This window comes from Stegostoma tigrinum, chromosome 13, assembly GCF_030684315.1.
Source record: "Stegostoma tigrinum isolate sSteTig4 chromosome 13, sSteTig4.hap1, whole genome shotgun sequence".
Lineage (NCBI taxonomy): Eukaryota > Metazoa > Chordata > Chondrichthyes > Orectolobiformes > Stegostomatidae > Stegostoma > Stegostoma tigrinum.
The window spans coordinates 119207-132097 of record NC_081366.1 but is presented as its reverse complement, the minus strand read 5'-3'; the positions used below and the strand labels follow the sequence as shown (position 1 = coordinate 132097).

Genomic DNA, 12891 nt, shown 5'->3' with positions numbered 1-12891 from the left:
CTATCCATGCCTCTCATTACCTTGTACACTTCGATCAGGTCACCTCTCTTCCTCCTTCTCTCCAGAGAGAAAAGTCCGAGCTCAGTCAACCTCTCCTCGTAAGACAAGCCCTCCAGTCCAGGCAGCATCCTGGTAAACCTCCTTTGCACCCTCTCCAAAGCTTCCACATCTTTCCTATAATAGGGCGACCAGAACTGGACACAATATTCCAAGTGTGGTCTCACCAGGGTTTTGTAGAGCTGCAGCAAAACCTCGCAGCTCTGAAACTTGATCCCCCTGTTAATGAAAGCCAAAACATCATATGCTTTCTTAACAACCTTTTATCCACTTGGGAGGCAACTTTGTTTCTAATCCAAACTGCTAAATCTCCCTCAATCCCGTGCCTCTGTATTTTCTCCAGTAGCCTACCATGTGGAAACTTATCAAAGGCTTTACTGAAGTCCATGTACACCACCTCAACTGCCCTGCCCTCATCCACATGCTTGGTCACCTTCTCAAAAAACTCAATGAGGTTTGTGAGACACGACCTGCCCTTGACGAATCCATGCTATCTCTAATCAAATTGTTGCTTGCTAGATGATTATAAATCCTATCTCTTATAATCCTTCCCAAAATGTTTCCTACAACAAACGTAAGGCTCATAGGTCTATAGTTACCTGGATCATCATTACTGCCCTTCTTGAACAAGGGCACAACATTTGCAATCCCCCAGTCCTCTGGTACTAAACCTGTAGACAATGAGGACTCAAAGATCAAGGCCAAAGGCTCTGCCACCTCCTCCCTAGCTTCCCAGACAATCCTTGGAAAAATTCCATCTGGCCCAGGGTATTTATCTACCTTCACACCTTCTCGAATTGATAACACCTCCTCCTTACTAACCTTAATCCTTTCAATTCTAGTAGCCCGTAACTCAGTTATCTCCTCTACAATATTCTCCTTTTCCTGAGTGAAAACAGATGCGAAATATTCATTTAGCATCTCTCCGATCTCCACAGGGTCCACACACAACTTCCCACTTCGGTCCTTGACTGGCCCTATTCCTACTCTAGGCATCCCCTTATTCCTCTCATACCTAGAGAAAGGTATACCTAAAAAGGAAGGAGAAGATATTCTCCAAGATGTTGCCTGGGATGGAAAGTTTCTTAGACCGGAGACCATAAGTTTGAGGTGAGAAGCAAATGGACATCTGAGAAAATGTTATTTCACACAGAGTGGTAGAAATAGAAGTAAAGCACAGGAACAGGTCCTTCAGCCCTCTATGCCTGCGCCAACATAGAACATAGAACATCACAGCGCAGTACAGGCCCTTTGGCCCTCAATGTTGTGCCGACCTGTCATACCAATCTAAAGCCCATCTAAACTACACTATTCCATGTATGTCCATATGCTTGTCCAATGATGACTTAAATGCACTTAAAGTTGGTGAATCTACTACCATTGCAGGCAAAGCATTCCATACCCTTACTACTCTCTGAGTAAAGAAACTACCTCTGACATCTGTCCTATATCTTTCACCCCTCAATTTAAAGCTATGCCCCCTCATGCTTGCCATCACTGTCCTAGGAACAAGGCTCTCCCTATCCACCCTATCTTACCCTCTGATTATTTTATATGTTTCAATTAAGTCACATCTCAACCTTCTTCTCTCCAATGAAAACAGCCTCAAGTCCCTCAGCCTTTCCTCGTTAGACCATCCCTCCATACCAGGCAACATCCTAGTAAATCTCCTCTGCACCTTTTCCAAAGCTTCCACATCCTTCTTATCATGCGGTGACCAGAACTGTACACAATACTCCAAGTGCGGCCGCACCACAGTTTTGTACAGCTTCACCATAACCTCTTGGTTCCGGAACTCGATCCCTCTATTAATAAAAGCTAAAACACTGTATACCTTCATGACAACCCTGTCAACCTGGGTGGTAACTTTCAAGGATCTGTGTACATGGACACCGAGATCTCTCTGCTCACCTACACTACCAAGAATTTCACCATTAGCCCAGTACTTTGCATTCCGGTTATTCCTACCAAAGTGCATCACCTCACACTTGTCCGCATTAAACTCCATTTGCCACCTCTCAGCCCAACTCTGCAGCTTATCTATGTCTCTCTGCAACCTACAACATCCTTCATCACTATCCACAACTCCAACAACCTTAGTGTCGTCTGCAAATTTACTAACCCATCCTTCTACGCCCCCATCCAGGTCATTTATAAAAATGACAAACAGCAGTGGACCCAACACCGACCCTTGCGGTACACCACTAGTAACTGGTCTCCAGGATGAACATTTCCCATCAACCACCACCCTCTGTCTTCATTCAGCATGTCAATTTCCGATCCAAACTGCCATATTGCCCACAATCCCATCCCTCTGCATTTTGTACAATAGCCTACTGTGGGGAACCTTATCGAATGCCTTGCTGAAATCCATGTACACCACATCAACCGTTTTACTCTCATCTACCTGTTTGGTCACCATCTCAAAGAACTCAATAAGGTTTGTGAAGCACGACCTACCCTTCACAAAACCGTGCTGACTATCCCTAATCAAATTATTCTTTTCCAGATGATTATAAATCCTATCTCTTAGAACCTTTTCCAACACTTTACCAACAATTGAGGTAAGGCTGTGATAATGTGAACTACAGATGCTGGAGAATCCAAGATAACAAACTATAGAGCTGGATGAACGCAGCAGGCCAAGCAGCATCTCAGGAGCACAGAAGCTGACAGGCCTGGAACGTCAGCTTTTGTGCTCCTGAGATGCTGCTTGGCTTCACTGAAGTAAGGCTCACTGGTCTATAATTACCAGGGTTGTCTCTACTCCCCTTCTTGATCAGGGGAACCATATTTGCTATCCTCAGTCATCTGGCACTATTCCTGTAGACAATGACGAGTTAAAGATCAATGCCAAAGGCTCGGCAATCTCCTTCCTGGCTTCCCAGAGGATCCTTGGATAAATCCCATCCGGCCCAGGCGACTTATCTATTTTCATGCTCTGTAGGATTTCTAATACGTCTTTCTTGTGACCCTCAATCCCACCTAGTCTAGTAGCCTGTATCTCAGTATTCTCCTCAAAAACATTGTCATTTTCTAGAGTTAATACTGTCGAAAAATATTCATTTAGTGCTTCCCCTATCTCCTCTGATTCCAGACACAACTTCCCACTACTATCCTTGATTGGCCATAATCTTACTATCGTCATTCTTTTATTCCTTAAATACCTATAGAAAGCCTTAGGGTTTACCCTGATCCTATCTGCCAACAACTTCTCATGTCTCCTCCTGGTTCTTCTGAGCTGTCTCTTTAGGTCTTTCCTGGCTACCTTGTAACCCTCAAGTGCCCTGACTGAGCCTTCTCATCGCATCCTAACATAAGCCTTCTTCTTCCTCTTGACCAGAGATTCTACTTCCTTCGTGAACCACGGCTCCCGCACTCTACAGCTTCCTCCCTGCCTGACAGTTACATACTTATCTAGGACACACAGGAGCTTTTCCTTGAATAAGCTCCACATTTCTAATGTGCCCATCCCTTGCCCTTCCCTTCTCCATCCTATGCTCCCTAAATCTTGCCTAATCTCATCGTAATTGCCTTTCCCCAGCTATAACTCTTGCCCAGTGGTATACACGTATCCCACTCTATCACTAAAGTAAACATAACAGAATTGTGATCACTATCACCAAAGTGCTCACCTATTTCCAAATCTAGGGCTTATTACCCAGTACCAAATCCAATGTGGGTTCGCCCCTTGTTGGCCTGTCTATGTACTGTGTCAGGAAGCCCTCCTGCACACACTGGACAAAAACGGACCCATCTATGGTACTCGAACTATAGTGTTCCCAATTAATATTTGGAAAGTTGAAGACCCCATGACAACTACCATGTCTCTCTCACTCCTATCGAGAATCATCTTTACTAGCCTTTCCTCTACATATCTGGGACTATTGGGAGGCCTATAGAAAACTCCCACTAGGGTGACCTCTCCTTTCCTGTTTCTAACCTCAGCCCATACTACCTCAGTTGACAAGACCCCAAACATCCTTTCTGCAACTGTAATACTGTCCTTGACCAACAATGCCACACCTCTGCCCCTTTTACCATCTTCTCTGTTCTTACTGACACATCTAAATCCCGGAACCTGCAACAACCATTCCCGTCCCTGCTCTATCCATGTCTCCGAAATGGCCACAACATCGAAGTCCCAGGTACCGACCCATGCTGCAAGTTCATCCACCTTATTCCAGATGCTCCTGGCGTTGAAATAGACACACTTCAAGCCAACTTCTTGCTTGCTGGTGCCATCTTGTGTCCCTGAAACTTTATTTCGGACCTCCCTACTCTCAACCTTGTCTACACTCGATCAACAATTTTGGTTCCCATCCCCCTGCTGAATTAGTTTAAACCCTTGTTGCCTTCTAAGCTAATCCCATCTGCCTGCACCTATCTCTCTATTCGCTGCTTGTTTATTTGTCTGTCTAAATGCCTCTTAAGTATTGCTATCATACCTGCTTTGATCAATTCCCCTGGAAGCACATTCCAACTACTTGCCATCATCTCCTTTAAATTTTCCCCCTGTCATCTTAAACCTATGCTCCTAGTATTTGACATTTTCACCCTGGGAAAAAGATTCCAACTATCCACCCTATTCATGCCTCTCATACTTTTATACAATTCTATCAGGTCACTCCTCAGCCTCCAACATTCAAGTGAACAATCCAAGTTAGTTTAACCTTTCATTATGGCTAATACGTTGCAATGCAGGCAACATAACGGTAAACCTCTTTTACACCTTCCCCAAGGTCTTCACATCGTCCCTATAGTGTTGTGACCAGAGCTGCACACAATACTGCAATTGTGGCCTCACTAAAGTTTTATGCAGCTGCAACATGACTTGTCAACTTTTATCCTTAGTGCTCCAACCGATGAAGGCAAGCACGCCATATGCATTCTTTACCACTTTATACATTTGTGTTGTCACTTTTAGGGAACAGTGCACCTGGACTCCATGATTCCTGAACACTTTCCTCTTGCAGTTGACCTCCCAAGTGCATCACGTCACACTTGTCCAGATTAAACTCCATCTGCCGTTTCTCTCCCCAACTTTCCAACTGATCTCTATTCTGCTATATTCTTTGACAGCCGACTTGACTATCTGCAACTCCACCAATTTTTGTGTGATTCTTAACCTTTTCAATCAGACCACCATCATTTTCATCCAAACCATTTGTATATATTCGAAATAACAGTGCACTGATTCTTATGAAAAACCACTGGTCGCAGACCTCCAGCCAGAAAAACATCTCTCCACAACTACTATCTGTGTTCAATGACTGAAGCAATTTTGTATCCAAATTACCAACTCACCATGTATTCCATGGGACTTTATCTTCTGAACCGGCCTACCATAAGGGAGCTTGTCAAATGCTTTAGCAAAGTCCATGTAGACAACATCTACTGCCCTACCTTCATCAATCACCTTCTTCACTTCCTGAAAAATAATTCAATCAAGTTTGTGAGACAAGATTTCCCTCACACAAAACGAAGCTGACTATCCCTAATAAGTTAATTCTGTGATTAAATCCTGTCCCTAAGAATCTTCTTTAATAATTTCCCTACTACTGATGGAAGACTCACTGACCTATTATTTCCTGAGTTATTCATGTTTCCCTTCTAAAATGAAAGAACAACATTGACTATTCTCTGAGACCTTGCCAATGGCTAGAGGGAATACTAAGATCTATGTAGATTGCTAGTATAAATTTGGAAAGTGCTGCCTGAGACGGTGATGGAGGCACATACTGTCACAACATTTAAGAAGCATCTGGAGAATTACTTAAGTTTGCAGGACTTAGGCAGTTGGATAAGTGTAGTTTGGTGTTTGTTGGTGAGCAGTGACATATTGTTGGCCTGTTTCTCTGCTGTATGACGTTATGATATTCATGTGTTTCCCAAGGTGTGGTGATCAGAAATCCATACAGTTATTTTGCACGTTGCCTATAGAGTGGGTTCTCTCCAATTATTGACTTGGATCAAATCCAAGATAAGGTGTTGCTGATTGGTGGGTCTCCGTGTAACCAACCTTGCTGTTCTTCACAGGTCTGCGGCATGAGGGGATTTACAGGAAAAATGGAGCCAAGTCACGCATCAAACTCCTGATGGATGAGTTTCGAAAAGATGCCAGGAATGTGAAGCTGAGGACAGGGGAACACTTCATTGAGGATGTCACTGATGTTCTCAAGAGGTTTTTCCGAGAAATTGATGACCCAGTTTTTGTGATGGAACTTCACCTCCAATGGAAAGAAGCTGCAGGTAAGCTACTATTTTGAAGCATTAGCAAGGAATATGATTAAGTATATTTGCTAAGTACACTCCTTTTCTGCTTGCAGGTAACTCAATTTGATGTAACTGCTAGCTATTAAGCAAATGTTTGCTGCTCACTTCCAAGTGACACTGGAGTCTGCTGTTTCTTTTGACGATGGAGCTCATCCTCGTCTTCATTCTCACAACTGTGATTTTTGTGACTGTTATCCACATGTCTACCAAGAGCAATAACGTAGGAATAATGTTACTGGCGAGTAATCCAGAGTTTCTTCTCATACTCCAGAACAAGTTCAGTTAATGAATACATTACAAATAAAAGGCTAATTACATTACCAATAATCATGAAACTACATGTCAATTTGTTGTTAAAAACCTCTCTGCTTCACTAATTCCCTCTATGGAGGGTAAGCTGCTACTTATAGATAGAGTGGCCTATGTGTGACTCCAGATTGACAGCAACATGACTGCCTTTAACTGCCCTCTAAATGATTTAGTGCACCATCACCCTTTTAAGACCAATTTGTGGAAGCAGAGACTGGTTAGCAGGGAGGGGGCAGGAGATTTAGTGTAATGTCACTGGACTGGAAACACAAAATCTCAGGTTATTGTTCTGGGAACATAAGTTCAAATCCCATTGTGGCACTTGGTGAAATCTGACTTCAGTAAAATCTGGAATTAAAAGCCAGTCTAATGGTGATTGTATAACTACTGTCATAAAAACCAATCTGGTTCACTAATGTTCTTTAGGGAATCAAATCTGCCTTCCTTGCCTGATCTGGCCTACCTGCGACTCCAGGCTCATAGCAGTTCGGAATGGGCAATAAATGGTGACCTAACCAGAGACACACACTCCCTGAGAACAAATTTTAGATATTACAGATGTAGTATAATTGATGAGCTGGACAGTCATGTTTACATCTCAGGAATAAAAGAAACACTGTAATGCCTATCGATTAGACTCCAAAATATGAGTGCACATCCAAGCAAAGAAAAACAGTTACATTTACACCAATCTACCCCTGGTTTTGCTGTGCTATGCTCTGAGCTGAGGGTTTTACTGGACGAGTCAGATCATTGAAGAGAACTTGTCCTTGATAGACCATGTGTATTTTTGTTTGGTTAATAAATGTGGTTCATTCACTGAAAATATTCACAAAATGCTCCTGATTTTCTTTAATAAAAGATTAAAAACAAGTTTTCCAAGTATAGAAGATTGATGTAACACATATAACAAAGCAATGTTTCAATCTGTTTACTGGAACTATCCATAACAGAGGCTCAAGTCCAGAAAGATTTTACCTAATCTTATTGGTTTAGGATTCCATTTATCTTGTGATTTCACTACTGTGGATTGTAGAGACAATCCAATGAGTCCTTTCCAAAGCTACCAACACCAAGTTTCCATAAATCTGAGGGCCTGGTTTGGAAGCTTTACCATCTTAATCCTTCTACTGAGATGACTAGTTCTCTGAACTGCCTTGAACTCTTTCTAAGACAAAAGCAAATTCAGCCTTGAACTCAGCCCTGGTGTCTTCTCAAATAATTTAAAAAAATCTTGCTCTGAACTGAAAATAAATTTAATGGCAATGCAAGTTTGTGATACCTGCTGTAAACCCATCAGTATGAACATATTTCCATTAAAACCACAGGGTGTACAGTCACCTGCTTTGTGACAAATGCTGAATTTAATCATTGTTCCTGCAGGACACTGACCTTTTTTTAAAAAACAAAACTGGATAGGAGTACAAGGATGCAGAAGTCAAACTGCTGTTGAATAAAATATTCATTAGACCTCAGTTGGAGTACTGTGAGCAGATTTGGACTCCACACCTTAGGAAGAATATATTCACCTTGGAGCTAGTACAATAAAGGTTTACAAGAATGATACCTGGACTTCAGGGGTTAAGTTATGAGTAGAGATTATACAAATTATGCTTGTCTTGTCTAGGATTTAGAAGGAAAAGACAGTAGATAAAGGTGAACTATTTTCACTTGTTAGAAATTCTAGAACTAAGGGGCGTGGCCTGAGAGTTAGGCCCAGACTATGTTCGGATGCTTTTCTACACACAAAGGATGGTGGGTTTTTAGAACTCTCTTCCACAAATGACAGTGGATACTGGATCAGTTGTTCATTTTAAATCTGAGATAGATAATTTTCTTTTGTGAAGCGGAAGTATTAAAGATATGGGCTAAAAGTAGGTAGATAGACCTTGGCCACAGATCAGCCACAACACAGTGTGGAGCTGGAGGAACACAGCAGGCCAGCAGCATCAGACCAGCAGGAAGTTTGATGTTTCGGGTCGGGAAGTCTTCACAGAAGTAATCAAATCCATCTGTGTTTATTTTGAAATCCAAATTCCAGACACAATATTAAGGTATATAAATTAAATACTCTTCAACATGCTGTACAATTCTCTTTCATTTGTTCACAGAACATAAGTATTACAGGCAGTACCAGAATTTAATGCCCATCTTGAATCATGTTTGAGAAGACAATGGTGAATTACCTCAGTGATGTTTCGAAAAATCTATCAATCCTGCCTTGCAATGGAAAATCTATTTTGACAGGAGCATTGAGTTGGAGAATCATTAATTTACTTTCATATCATTATTCCTTTCAAATGCATGTCTGTATTTAGAAACATCCTCTTCTGGTAGTGTAGAAATGCAAAATTCATCCTAATTGCCAAAGTAATACAATATGCTTCCAACTTCCAGTCCACTGTATCCAATGCAACTGATTTAATAAGCAGTACATCTTATATACTTAATAAAAGAAAGCATCTATGACAGGTTTTTATGATTTTTTTTTCAGAATTAAGCTTCTAAATTTATAAAAATTCTGGTCCATGCCCAATATTATGTTAGGATGTGTGTCATTGCCTACTCCAAGTAAACTCTATGTTCACACCGCTACGAGTACACGTTCACTGCTCACTTTCTAAATATCTGATTGGACTATTTTATGAACTGGATATTGGAACATTGCTTGCATAAGAACATACAAAATAGAACCAGAGAAGACCATTTGGCCCCTCGAGCCTGCTCTGCTGTTGAGTAGGATCATGGCTGAACCAATATTCTCCATGTCTACTTTTCTGCCCTTTCCCCTTAACTCTGGATTCCCCAATTGATCGAGAATATTTCTATCTCAATCTTTAGTATACACAATGACTCTGTTCCCACAGATCTCTGTGGCAGAATTCCAAAGACTCTCATGTCTCTGAGAGATGAAATTTTTCCTCAATCTTAAAACTTTTTCCCTTTCTGAAAAAAAAGTATTCAATTCGATAAGGCTAGTTGTAAATCAGGAAACATTTTTTTGAAATTCATACCTGAACAATATGCAGTGTTTGTGGATTTGCAATGAATCACAACAATAATTCCCTCGATTTGTTTTGTCATACAGAATAAATATTTCCCTTGTTACTGGCTTTCTTTCAGTTTACAAGTAATTTGACTTTGTATGAAGAGAGATTTCTTTAATTCTAAACCCACATGCAGTAACATCAGAGTGAAACTTTACCTCAGCCTCTCCCAGCTTCATTCTTTTGGGAATTGCCTCACTGAGCTGCCTCTCAAACTTTGTTTGTTCAAGTGTGGCAGAAGAAAGAACTTACTGCTGCTTAAAATAAAGAGGATGAAAGTTGAGGGAGGAAAGTGAAAGATCAGTTTATTTCAACGAAGACTTTGACTTGCTAAACCAAATAGTTAGTTCCTTCTCTGTTTCTTTCATGTTATATTTCATGCTAGAATATATCGTACTGTCCTTTTCAAACATTGCAACTGCACTCTTCATAAAACCATACTGCTCAAAAATTGCCATTCAGTCGATTGAATCTGCATCAACAAAAATTACTCGAAATCTACACCAATCCCACTGTCCAGAACTTGACCCATTGCATTTAATGTAATGACATTTCTCGTGTTCATCCAAGTATTTTTTTAAAGGTGAGTTTTCTTGTCTATACAACCTTATCAGGCAGTGCACCAACCTTTGAGTCAATAAAGTCCCAAAACCTCGAGGCTGGTCATCCAACTGAAATGTACTGTTCCTGCTTTTTCCCCTTTAGCCTGGATACTTTGATCCGTTTAGCCTGTGTCCAACTCCTTCTTGAATTTGCACAATGTTTTGACATTGGCTGCCTTTTGTGATAGCGAATTACACAGGTTCACTACTCTCAGCATTCTCTGCTTTAAAGACAACAACCTGAGCTTACCCAGCCTCTCTCATAGTCATAGAGTCATACAGCATAGAAACAGACTCTTCATAGCTAAAATGCTCCATCCAAGGCAATATCCTATTGAATCTTCTCTGCAACTCCTATTGGGCAATCACATCCTCCTTACAGTCTGGTGACCAGAATGACACATAGTTCTTCAGCTGTGGCCTAACCAAAATCTTACTTAGCTCCAACATAATCTCTCTCCTTTTATAATCTATGCCACAACTGATAAAAGCAAGTGGCCCGTATGCTTTCCTAACCACCCTATTAACCTGCCCTGACACTTTCAGGGATCTGTGGACAAACACCCCAAGATCCCTTTGTTCCTCTGAGCTTCCTAATATCCTGCCAATCATTGAATACGCCCTTGCTTTATTCCTTCTTCCACAGTGTATCATGTCACACTTGTTAAGATTAAATTCCATCTTCCACTGATTGGTCCATTTGACCAATCCATCCATATAACTCCTGTAACCTAGCACCTTCTTTCTCACTACAACCACCCAACCAATCTTCATGTCATCGGCAAACCTTGTGATCTTCCTCCCCACATTTGCTTCTATATGATTTATATCTATCTAACACAATCAACGTCCCAGCACCAATATTTGTGGTATGTAACTGGACTCTAGGCTTAATCACACAAGCACCCTTTTATTACTACTCACTGTCTAATGCCACTAAACTTTGCCCAATTCTCCTGGATCCCAAATGCTTTTACGTTCACTGTTGGTCTCCCATGTGAGACCTTCTCAAAGGTTTTGCTGAAATCCATTTAAACTATATCAACAGCATTACCCTCATCCAAATTCAATCAATTTTATTAGTCATAACCTCCCTCTGATAAATCTACGCTGACAATCCCTGGCCAAAGCTTGCCTCTCCAAATGGTGATTAATTCTCTACAGAATTTTCTCCAATGTTTTCCTACCACGGATGTGAGACTCACATTTCTAATTATTTGCAATTTTCTGAGTTAGGGTTAAGGTTTTTGAAAAGTAAAACTACAATAGCATCCCTCTGGTACAGTGCATTTCCCCTAAGACTAGACAGGAATTAAAAGTTTATGTCAGGGCCATTGTAATTTCCTCCCTCATTACCCACAGCAGCCTGGGCTATAACTTACCAGGACCTTGGGACTTGTCCATTTTTTAAATTCACCAAAGGCTCTAATAGGGCAGTGGTCTTGCAATATTTAAGAGGTAACTTGATGAGCAGTTGAAATACCTGGCTATAACCAGGTGTAAATAAATTGGGCAAGTGTAGTTTCATGTTTATTGATAAGCATGGACCTGGCAGGCCATAGGGCCTGTTTCTGTGCTGCATAACTCAATGACTCTATGATTCTATAACATCCTCACTCTCTATATCAAACTGCACAATCTCCTCATAGTCCCTTTCCCCATGTTCTGTACCTATGTTCTCCTTCTCTATTGTTAGCAATGATCTCCAATCAATATTGACAGATGTAGAAGACCTGATTTATGGATGTGAGTTTGCTCGCTGAGCTGGAGGATTAGTTTTCAGACGTTTCGTCACCATTCTAGGCAACATCATCAGTGAGCCTCCGACAAAGCGCTGGTGTTATGTCCCACTTTCTATTTATCTGGTTAGGGTTCCTTGGGTTGGTAATGTCATTTCCTGCATTGGTGATGTCATTTCCTGTTCTTTTTCTCAGGGGATGGTAGATTGGCTCCAAATCACTGTGTTTGTTGATGGATTTCCGGTTGGAATGCCATGCTTCTAGGAATTCTCGTACATGTCTCTGTTTGGCTTGTCCTAGGATGGATGTGTTGTCCCAATCAAAGTGGTGTCCTTCCTCATCTGTGTGTAAGGATACGAGTGATAGTGGGTCATGTCGTTTTGTGGCTAGTTGATGTTCAAGTATCCTGGTGGCTAGCTTTCTGCCAGTTTGTCCAATGTAGTGTTTGTCACAGTTCTTGCAAGGTATTTTGTAGATGAAATCCATCAACAAACACATTGAGTTGGAGCCAATCTACCATCCTCTGAGAAAAAGAACAGGAAATGACATCACCAACCCAAGGAAACCTAACCAGATAAATAGAAAGCGGGACACAACACCAGCGCTTCGTCAGAGGCTCACTGATGATGTTGCCTAGAATGGTGACAAAACATCTGAAAACTAACCCTTCAGCTCAGCGAGCAAATCCATCCAGAACCTCAACCTGAGCTACAAATATTCTCAAAACTCGCTAGCACCTGATTTATGCAGTTCCATAGATACGTACAACACAGAAAAGGCCCATTGGACAATTAAGCCTGCACCAACATAGCTATCGTTAACAGTGTGCTAATCCCAATGTCCTGCACTTGTTTTATATTC

General features: G+C 41.3%; 1 protein-coding gene across 3 annotated transcripts in view; it reads left to right on the top strand.

Moving 5' to 3' along the window:
* The window catches only part of arap3 (ArfGAP with RhoGAP domain, ankyrin repeat and PH domain 3), a 350166-nt gene that overhangs the window by 239268 nt on the left and 98007 nt on the right, over positions 1-12891 (top strand). For all 3 annotated transcript variants that reach the window (XM_059650536.1, XM_059650534.1, XM_059650535.1), the window contains one exon: positions 6097-6309. In XM_059650536.1, coding sequence (XP_059506519.1) covers positions 6097-6309 — 213 coding nt within the window. The remainder of the gene's footprint in view (positions 1-6096; positions 6310-12891) is intronic.